The following is a 10,153-nucleotide window of genomic DNA, read 5'->3' as shown; positions in this document are numbered from 1 at the left end:
GGGGGCCACACCCAAGACTACCTGCCACCTTCCCTCCTGGCCAGAGCTGGAAACTTCAGCCAGAAGGGCAGGCGAGTCCTGTCCCAGGACAGCATGCAAAACTGAGCCTGGCAGCCATCTGGTCCCCAATTCCGCCTAATGTCTGCAACAGACCCTGAGCTAATTGCATGGTTGGGGCACTGCCTGGACATCTTTAGCACCTAATTCACTACTGTTTCTCTGGAAGCCCCATTCCCAGCCTACAAGGGAGGGACGTGCCCATTTACAGGGATTTTTAAGCCCCTGGAATTCTGGTCTGATCTGGCAAGGCTCCAGCTGGCCCCATGACCAGGAAGGCATCCTTGGTTTCCAGCTCAAGCCCTAAGCTGCTCCCAACACCAGACCAGCCTCCTGCCCCAGACTTTGGCACTATTCCCCACTCCACCCCCAACAAAAGTAGAGAATGGAATGTGAGACATAGGATCAGAGACCTGGGTTCAAATCTCAGCTTGATCACTTCCTAACATGGAAACAACACACCATTCTTCTCTGGGCTGTTTCCTCATCTACAAAGGAGACAGTGTGACTCTTTGCTCAGTATGGTAATGGCTGAGATACCAAGAGTTCTGCTGGAACCACAGGTCATCGGGCATGCGCTGCTGCAGAGCCTGCAGGGAGACTCCATCTAGACAGCACTCCTGGGTGGATGTAGAAAGCACCTTGTCCTCAAACTCACCCTATCCCAGATTGGGTGTTTCTCCATAGCATCCTGCCATCATCTTGAAATGCTATACCCAGACCCCTTTGTACCCCTGCCCAATGCCCAGGCACACATCCCCACTGTGAGTGTAGGGCAAAGAGCCAGTGTCTCCTCCAGCAGCCCCTCCCCCATCTCCCAGTTCTGATCATGGAAACAGATTGAGGAGGGCACTAGTGGGCCTGGCTGCCCAATGATGACATCATCTTGACCCCCTTACTGCAAGAACTCTCACCACCTCCTTTGTCATGGCCCCTGAGTCTGTAATCATAGAGCAGGCTGGGTAATAAGCCACTGGAAGGCCTAGAGAGTCCCTGATCCTTTCCAGGTCTGGAGATTTGAACCCAGGTCCCTGGTCCCATGTCTCATGTCCTCTCATTTCTGAAGAGACCAGGAAATAGAGTGTCCCTGCTCCTGCCCAACAGGAAGATCCCCTGTTGTCTCTTTAGAACAAGACATCAGCCCCATGAGGTCAAAACAGTTGGAATGTGAAAGGAGCCATCCTAGAAAGAGTGTGGTCACACACACAGGGGGGCAGAGTGGTTGAGTGAAAAACACTCTGGCTGTAAGTCCTGTCTAGAGAGTAGGAAAAGCAATAATGAGCACAGGGTCTGCACCTCTTTGCTCCATCAAGTGGAAAGGGACAAAATGAGCACCACGTCATATTGCAGCCTTCAGGACTCCAGAGACTGACTTAACCTAACATCATAACCTGTGCGTATGTGTGTGTGTGTTATATGGAGGTGTGTGTGTGGGTGTGCACATCCAGGTGTGTTCATAAGGAGGCCAGAGGTCAATGTCAGGTGTCTTCCCCTATTATTCTCCACCTTACTTTTTATTGAACCTGAATCTCACATTTTGGCTCAACTGTGGGCCCTAGAGTCAGTCTGTCTGTATTCTCCCCATGCTGCGTGCCCAGCTTTTATTTGAGTGCTGGGGATCCAAACTCAGATCCTCATGCTTGTCCCAGAAAACTCTTTACCCATGAGTCACTTTCTCATTCCCTAGAGGCTGCTCAGCTCACTGCTGTCACCAGCCCCTGGGAGGGCAACAGCCAGTATGAGTGGACAGCATTTATGTTTTCTGGGTAGATGAATGGATAACTGAATTCTGGTTCAGGCACCCATCTCTTGGTTATTATTATTATTTTTTAAGAATAAAAGAGTAGGGGACAGGAACAGAAGGGTATCCGGCAGTTAGACACTATGGCTTGAATAAGGGTCTCCCAAATGTCATACATTGTTTGATCCTTGGGGCAGCATTACTAGGAAGAACGGTGCAGCCTTCAAAGAGATCAGAGGAGCCCAGGTCTCTTTCCCTTCCCCTTCCCTTCCTAGCCATGATGTGGCCATGAGAGCAGTTGTGGCCTGCCACATAATCTCCTCGTGGTGTGCAGCCTCCCCATGGGCCCCACACATTAGAGTTCCCACCGAAGGTTTCACTGAGGCCTTGAGGGAGTTGATTTCGTTGAGCCTGGGAGTTTCTATCTGTCAAACGTAGAAGCTGGCAGTGGGCCTCAGAAGATGCCTGCCCTGCCTCTGTCTTATTCAGTGATCTTCGCCAAGCAGTTTTGTGCTTCTTAGCCTCAGGTCATCATCTACCAATCACAGAACTTCCCACCCTGCTGGGCACCTAGAAGGCCTCACAAAGTTTCAAGGACACAGGCTGTGCCTGGGCAGGAGGGCAAGCCAAACCGCAGGAACCGGGGAGACAGGTGAGGGTAATGGGTAGGTGACAATGGAGATCTGTGTGTCCAGAGCTTAAGGCAACTTCTCAGAAGCCACACAAGGCCCTCCCTGATCAGAAGACTTCTCTCCCCAAGTCCCCTCCCCACACAGGGACCCTATAGCCGGTCTCTGCAGGAGTTTTAAAGGAGGAGGGTGACAAGGAGGCTCAGGGTTCCCTCCCACCTTCAGGAGCTAGTTATCCAAGGATGAGGCCTGGTCTGGGAGCAGCAGGAGGGAAGGGGCATGGCTACACACCTTCACCCCAAGCCTCAGGAAGAGGGCTCCCTGGAGCCTGCTTCCAGGCCTGGGGTGTCACCCTAGAAGAGCAAGTCCTCCAAGTCATCAAAGCCAGACTCACAAAGCCCAACTCACAGCATAGGAGAGAAGCTCCAAGGATGGAAATGACCTCAAAATCCAGCCTAAGCTTGACCAAATATTGTGGAATTCATAAACTGTTCTTTGATGGATTCCCAACACTTGTGGATAAACACATTAATGAAGCAATGAATCTAAATTACTAACGGTGAAGTTCTCTGTGGGCTGGGGTAAATCCCCAGGGCCCGGTCTAGAACGGAGGCCGTGTAAATGCCTATGAGCAAACGACTGAGTCGATCCCCTCTGGTCAACGGTAGAATCGACACGGGAGAACTGATTCCCATCTGCTGTGAGGTTGCTGGTTCAGTGCCTAGAATAGTGCCCCCCCAGCACACAGCCATGGTGGTGAAAGGATGCTTAGGGCCCAGCCCTCAGCACAAAGACCAATAGGAAGGAAGCACAAAGAGACTAACTACCCTGCCAGAGCCTCGCCCCCCAGCCACCACACTCCTCATCAGTTTCTTAAATAATTTGTGGGTTGTTTTTAATTGTTGAGGCAGTAATACTTGGTTCATGAAACTGCAATATACAGAGAGGTGAAATAAATAGCTTATATATATAATATATATAATATAGCTGGTTTTAAAATATTCCCTTATCATTGGTGTACTAGGTCACGTGAGTCACGGAAGGTCCATAGCAGCATCCTCCAGAACTGCGGGCAAGGCAGGCCACCATGATTGGACGAGGCGTCTGTCGTCGGAAGGTCGAGGCGCGGAGAATTCTCAGGGGGGGGCGCCTTCCCTGCGCGGTGTCGCGGGACAGCTTGCAGTGGACAATAAATAAATGACTGCAAACCAGAGAGCGATTCTTGTTGGAGTCTAAGGCAGGGAGAGGGGGAGGGAGGAAGGAAGGGCTAGGGTGGGGGAGGGGCACTACTTTTTTTTTTCTATTTTTTTTGTTTGTTTTTGTTTTGCTTTCAGAACCTTTGGGGAAAGGACTTTGGTTTCTCGCAGCGTCATTCTCATTCAAGTCCTCCTCTGGGGATGAGTTTTGAATTGTCACCCCCTAGAGAGAGGCAAGCACCTGTGGGTTGACAGCAGTCCCCTTTCGCGAGTCCTTTGTCATGGGGTTCTGGTCAACGGTAGAATCCTACCCCCCCCCCCAGACTTTAGGTTCAGTTTTTGTCTTCTTTTAAACACAATGTACAAAAATAGAGATTCTTCCTTATTTTTCGTGTAAAAATATTCCTCTGGTGTAGTTCTCTAGGTGTGAGTGTGGCCGGACCTAGCCAGGGTGAGTGGGGCGGATCCGCCGGGAACGCTTGGTGACGGTGGTATACTTGAAGGGCTTCTGCAGCTCAGCCTGTCCCTTAGGGTAACGCTTCATGAAGTGCACATCTTGCTGGTTCTCCCGGGTCTTGGGACCCTTGCGAGGCCTCCCCTTCTTGGTGAAGCCCACATACCAGCCTGAGTACTTGGCTGACATCAGGGCAGTGTAGTTGTTTTCCAGAACCTTCTCAATGAACACACACTCCTTGCTAGTACCATCAGGCTGCAGGAAAGAGAGAAGGAGCGTCAAAGAAAGGAAAGTCAATGATGCCTGCTAAGCTACAGCAGAGTTACATACAACCCCAGTGCTGGTAATGGGTATGGGGGAGGGGAGCTTCACACCCAGGTCTAGAGAAGCTTCACTCAGCTCCCAACCTCATAGCACTCACTAGCAACTCGCCAGAGGAGGGGTTGAAGACAGGCATGAGCACACATGCCTTGTGGACATGGCAGGTAATCATATGCCAATAAAGCTCTGCTTAAAACTAGATTTCACAAAATAGAGGGAAAAGAAATTGTAGGCCGGAAGCTCTACTGGTGGGTGCTGGGATGTGGCTGGGGCAGGGACAGCACGGCAGAAAGGTCCTAATCTCTGCTTCTTTACATGCAAATAGACCTTTGTTAAAGGCCCCACATCTTCCTCAGCCCTCCACCTAGGGAGCAGAGTACCATTGTCTGGTGGAAATCCACCTTAGTTTCCTGCCTCATCTGTAGGCTCCATATCATCCCTACTTGAGCAACAGATCTATCCAATCAAATTGTAGCCCCTCCCAGACATGTCATCCAAGCCCACCAATCATCCCACTATGAGGATTCAACCAGCAGTGCCCCAAAGAAAACTAACAAAAAAAGAAAATGGGTTTAAACTTGAAGTATTTGTAAGGCTGAAATGAGGGCAGCCATTTTACCAACAAGAAAGGGAACCCTGCTGGTCAGAGATGCCAGCTCTGAGGAAACCAGGCCAAGCAGGAGAATGAAGAAACCAAGGAGCCCTGGTCACTGCACTTGGGCTCTGGACACAGCTGCATCTGCAGGTCTCATTACCTCACCACCATCTAGGCCAACAATGTCTCATTTCCTTTAACTCAGCTGATGTTTTAATCTATCATGTAAGAGAAATGGGTCCTGGCAGATCTGCCGTTCAACTCTTCTACAACAAAGTTCAACACAAACTACACTCGATGAGGGATGTGGCACACTCTACTACTTGGTATGAAGCAAGCTAGGAACCATCCAAAAATAAGACCCAGCATGGCCAAACTCCACATGCTTCGTAAGGGGGCCCTGGGGTCTCAGGTTCCTGAACAGATGTCTAAGTCTTAAGAGACTGGATACTCAGGGCAAAGAGTACTGACTTTGGAGCCAAAAGCCAAATGAACCCTAGCATATCCTATAACCTCAGGGTGGCCAAGACCTTCCTCCAAAACTCAGATTCCTCACCAGGCAAAAGGGTACAATGACTTCTTCATCATAGAGACACATGAAAAGTGACATTTGCAAATGAGTCTGACACACAGGGGGACTCTCCTGGTTGTTTCTGAAGGGCACATGGCTCTGCTAGGACTATCCTGAACAAAAGATGATGATAAGACCTTGAAGCCTCCTCCTGGAGCAGTGATTGCTCGATGGGAGAGAGTGGGGAACTCGAAGTTGGATAGGTTGACTTAGCAGCACACGTTTCCAGCTAACATCTCCAAATTTAGGCCGGGCCCACTCCTTGTTCCGGACGACTGCCCAGCCAAGTTGGAAGCCCAGCGGTCTGGCTGTGTGTGGAGACTGGGGTGCGGGTTCCAGCCTTTTGTTTGAAGTGGAAAACTGGCAGGAGCTTCCAGGGACATTCACCTTTGAGAGAAGGGCAAGCCTAGTCTCTGCAGACAGAGTGCTGAACTCTGCAGAAAGCCTGGCTAAAGAGACTCTCTGGGAAATGTTCTTTCAAGCCAGCTTCAGAACAGACAGAGGGCAGGTTCAAGACACACATGATATTGAGAGGACAGCCTGGGTAATAATAGTAAGACTATTATAAAGGAAGGCAGAAAAACATGTGTAAGGCAGGTTAAAGCCAGTAATCTCTTGGCTCTAGGACTCTCACTGAAAGGTCTAGAAGCTCCTCATCCAACTCTTTACATGGTCTTCATCAAAGTCAAAGCAACCTGAACAAAACTAGACAACGCCGTCCTACTTCTTTCTGTCCTCCAAAACTCAGCAAGGTAATTGCCTCCTCTGGGAAGCCACCCTTGATTGCTGCTTTACTCTCTAGGCAATGCCTAGAGGCATGATCTAACTCAGGAAAGGCCTGCCTTCGGCCTCTTAGCCCTTCTTGCCAAGTCCACAGTGGAGACACTACTCATCATCGGCTCCACCACTGATTCCCAAGAACCCCTCTGCACCTTGGGATGTTGAAACCAGCCCAGAGCCCAGCTTCCCAGTCCTTTGAAGCAAATTAGACATGTACTTAGAATTCTACAAGTTCACACACCCCATCTTTGTCAAGTCCCTGGGTACCCACCTCTCTCCTACCCCATGCTCCCATGGACTATCTGCATCCACCTGCCTCCTCCTTATCCAAGAGCTCCTTGAGACCAGGACTGCATCTGACTTACTCTAGGAGCTGAGCACAGGCCTTAGCCCAAGATGGGGTTTGTGGTCAAATGAATGAGAACCATACCAAGAAGGATGGAGTGAGTGGGTGACACATGAAAGCACCTGAAAGAAAAGAGAGTCTACTTTCTGAATCCCTTACAGTGTCTCTCAGATGTGCTTCTCAGAGCAAGCCGAGGGCGTGAGAGGTCTACTGGCCCACTTGGTCTCCCTACTCATTCATTCAGTATTTATTGATTGCTGACCACAGGCCAGACATTCCCACATGCATTATGTCATTTTACCCTCTTAAGTCACTGAGATTGACTCTGCCTAGAGAAAGGAAACAGTTAAAAGAGGCAAAAGGGCTTGCCCAAGGTCATGGCACTTGAAAATGGCCCCTAGCATACTTGTCTCATGTCCATTTCTGGAGAAGTCCATGGGGAGAAGAGAAGAGGCAGAGTGAGTGATGGCCACCAAAATTCATCACCTCCCAGAGAGCCACCACAGTCACATAGTAAAACATGGGCACAAAGTGAATGTTGGGTGTGTGATAATGTAGCATAGATCGGGCATGTAGGCTCCATATACATCTGTGTTTACTATGTTCAGAGGCTGGGAAGCTGGGCTCTAGACTGGTCCCGACACCACAGGGCACAGACAGGCTCTTGGGAGCCAGGGATGAGCACAGATTCTCCACCACGGACTCAGCCAGAAAGGCCAAGAGGCTAACATTAGACTACACCTGAGTTTGGCCATTACTGCTTTTTCACTGATCATGTCACCTACATTGACATTTAAAAAAAAATTAAATTGGGGGCTGGAGAGATGGCTCAGAGGTTAAGAGCACTGACTGCTTTTCTAGAGGTCCTGAGTTCAATTCCCAGCAACCACATGGTGGCTCACAACCATCTGTAACGGGATCTGGTGCCCTCTTCCGGCCTGCAGGTATGCAGGCATACATGCAGACAGAACACTGTATACATAAATAAATAAATCTTTAAAAAAAAATAAAAAAATTAAAAAATTAAATCAAATCTTGGGCTGCACCTCAGAACTTCAGGACCTGCCAGCTAAGGCAAGCAAGGGCACCCACTTTTAAAGAGTAACCTTAGAGCCTAGGAAGTTTAGTGGAGATTACCCTTCTCCTCCAACCACACTTCTCACCCCTGACTTCCAGTGAATCACAGCCCTTCTATGTGACCCAAATCCTGATGACATCATGAAATCACACCTCATCTAACACCTAGAGGTTTTAGATCTACTGGGGGGGAAATTCCCTTCCGCTGAAAACATTGAGTTTTTCAGTGACTTACAACCAAAGTGGCCTTAATCCCCTGGCCTAAAAGACTCTGAGGCTCTATTACTCCCAAAGGACAGGCAGGAGGGTGGGGACAGATGGGGAAATTCTGATTAGCACATGACAGGAGATGCTCAGCAATTCTTTCTGGACTATGCTACCTTCTGGCCAAGTGAATAGGTTCAGAGAGGTGGCCAGGAGCAAGCTACCAGAGCATGCAGGGCTCCAAGATAAATAGAGGGAAAGACACCAGCCAATGGCTAGTGCATCTGAAATAGCTGTTTTCAGGGCTCAATGCATGACCCCTGCTCTGGCCAGAGATGTGCAAGGCTGGTACCTATAACACAGAGAGAGGGAACATCAAGCAGAGGCCAGAGGTCCATGGGTGCGGTAGTGATACCAAGGCCTGGCTTCAGACTGGGGGTGTAGCTCAGTCCATACAGTGCCTGCCTAACATGCACAGAACTCGGGGTACATTTTCAGCTCCCCATGAATCAGGGGTAGGTATGCATGCCTCTAATCTCTGCACTCAGGAGGTAAAGGCAGGAGGATCAGGAGTCCATGGTCATCCTAATTACATAGGAATTCCAGAGTTCCAGAATAGCCCTTGAGGGAGGAGACTATGTCTCAAAACGTAAGGAAAAATAAACTTGTCTTTGAAAAGGGAAGGAGGAAGGGACTAACACTAAGGCAGAACACGCTTAAATGCCTGTATGAGCCCCCTTACAGACAAGGTTCAGCACACCTCGTTGGTCAGGACACCAGGACCCCTGGCCTGGTAAGCATCATTCTTGCAGGAGGTTGAGTCATCTCAGAAAGCAAGAGCCAATATCTTTGTTTCTGTGTTGTGCACCCCTCAGACTCTGTAAAGGCTCCCAGTCTGGAGGAGAATTGGGGTGGAGTGGGGTGGGCATAGACAGCTAACTAGTGGCTAGGGAAGTCTAGAGACCCTTGAAGGTCCAGGGAGAAAACAGGATAAGGGCTAGGAAGGCTCACGCAGGAGCCCTAAATCCATATCCAGGGAGTGGGTGTGAGCAGTTCAGAGAGCCTAGGGCATAGGTTTCCAGGAATGTGGAGAGGCCCAGCTGAGCCCTAAGCTGATCCAGGGGAGGAGGGCAAATTCAGCTGGGGCCCGAAGTTTCCCAAGCAAGGCAATGAAGGTTGGGGCAGCAATATCTGGAAAGCTATGAGACTGTAAGGAGGAGACACACCCAACCATTAAAGAGGGGCACTCCCCCGCCCCCAGGACCCAGCTCGAGTGAGCAGGGAGGGTGTCATGGCAGACTACCAAATGTGTGATTCCCGCCCCACCCAGCACAGGTAGATGGGGGACCACTAAGCCCCTGGGCTCAGAAGGGTGTTAGAGGCAGTTGTGCTAGAAGGAGGGTGCAGAGATGGAGACAGGGGACCGGGCCTGCTTCGCTGCTGTGCCTTGAAGCCAGATGAACCGTCACCAATATTAATGACCTGAGAGAGGGCAAGGGGGCAGGAAATCAGAGCCGGCTCCTGTGGAAGCAGTGACTCAGCGGCCAGCCAGCGGGAGGCAGCAGGGATGCAGCCTGAGGGAACCTGTCGTTCTCCTGACCCCATGATAGTACTCCTGGGGGTCAGGATGCCGGGAAGAGCTCAGGCAGGGAGGCGGCACCGGGAGGCGCAGGCTTTGGGCACAGAGGGAGCAAAGGGGAAAATCAAGGCTCAAACCCAAAGCAGGTTGGTCTGGGAGGAGGCCCAGGCGGGCAGCAGAACAAAGCGCTGACGCGGGGCTGGGCTGCCGCTGCAGGAAACTGCTGGCCAAGATGGGACGACTGAATGGGCCAGGGGACCCGGCACCCGCCCCTGCTCGCCGCCCTAGCGGCTCAGCGACCCCCTCGCCGGCCAGCCTGTGACGGAGAAAAGTGAATCACTAATTGAAACCACTCCTCGGCATCCCAACGCTCTTCAAATTACTATTATTTTGCAGCTTGGGTTGGTATGGGTGTGTGGCTGGAATCGTTCCCTTCCAAACCGGGCTTTGAATCCTGCCTAATGCTAGATGGGACCTGGCACAAGAGCCCAGGGATGTGGCCAACCCTCAGCTTTCCCACCTGTGAAATGGGGATGGCTGTGGTGCCAACCTGCCAAAATTATCTGCAAGTATTTTTTGCCCAATTCCTGGGAGAAAGAAGGA

The 10,153-nt window shown here is 50.6% G+C and overlaps 1 protein-coding gene across 2 annotated transcripts in view; it reads right to left on the bottom strand.

Moving 5' to 3' along the window:
• Positions 1-3,296: 3,296 nt before the first annotated feature.
• The window catches only part of Fgf18 (fibroblast growth factor 18), a 30,612-nt gene continuing 23,755 nt past the window's right edge, over positions 3,297-10,153 (bottom strand). For both annotated transcript variants that reach the window (XM_051180980.1, XM_051180981.1), the window contains one exon: positions 3,297-4,332. In XM_051180980.1, coding sequence (XP_051036937.1) covers positions 4,066-4,332 — 267 coding nt within the window. In that variant the 3' untranslated portion in view covers positions 3,297-4,065. The remainder of the gene's footprint in view (positions 4,333-10,153) is intronic.

The sequence above is a fragment of the Phodopus roborovskii genome, unplaced genomic scaffold (assembly GCF_943737965.1).
Source record: "Phodopus roborovskii unplaced genomic scaffold, PHOROB, whole genome shotgun sequence".
Lineage (NCBI taxonomy): Eukaryota > Metazoa > Chordata > Mammalia > Rodentia > Cricetidae > Phodopus > Phodopus roborovskii.
Note: the sequence above shows the minus strand (reverse complement) of the source record. Positions and strands in the feature narration are given on the sequence as shown.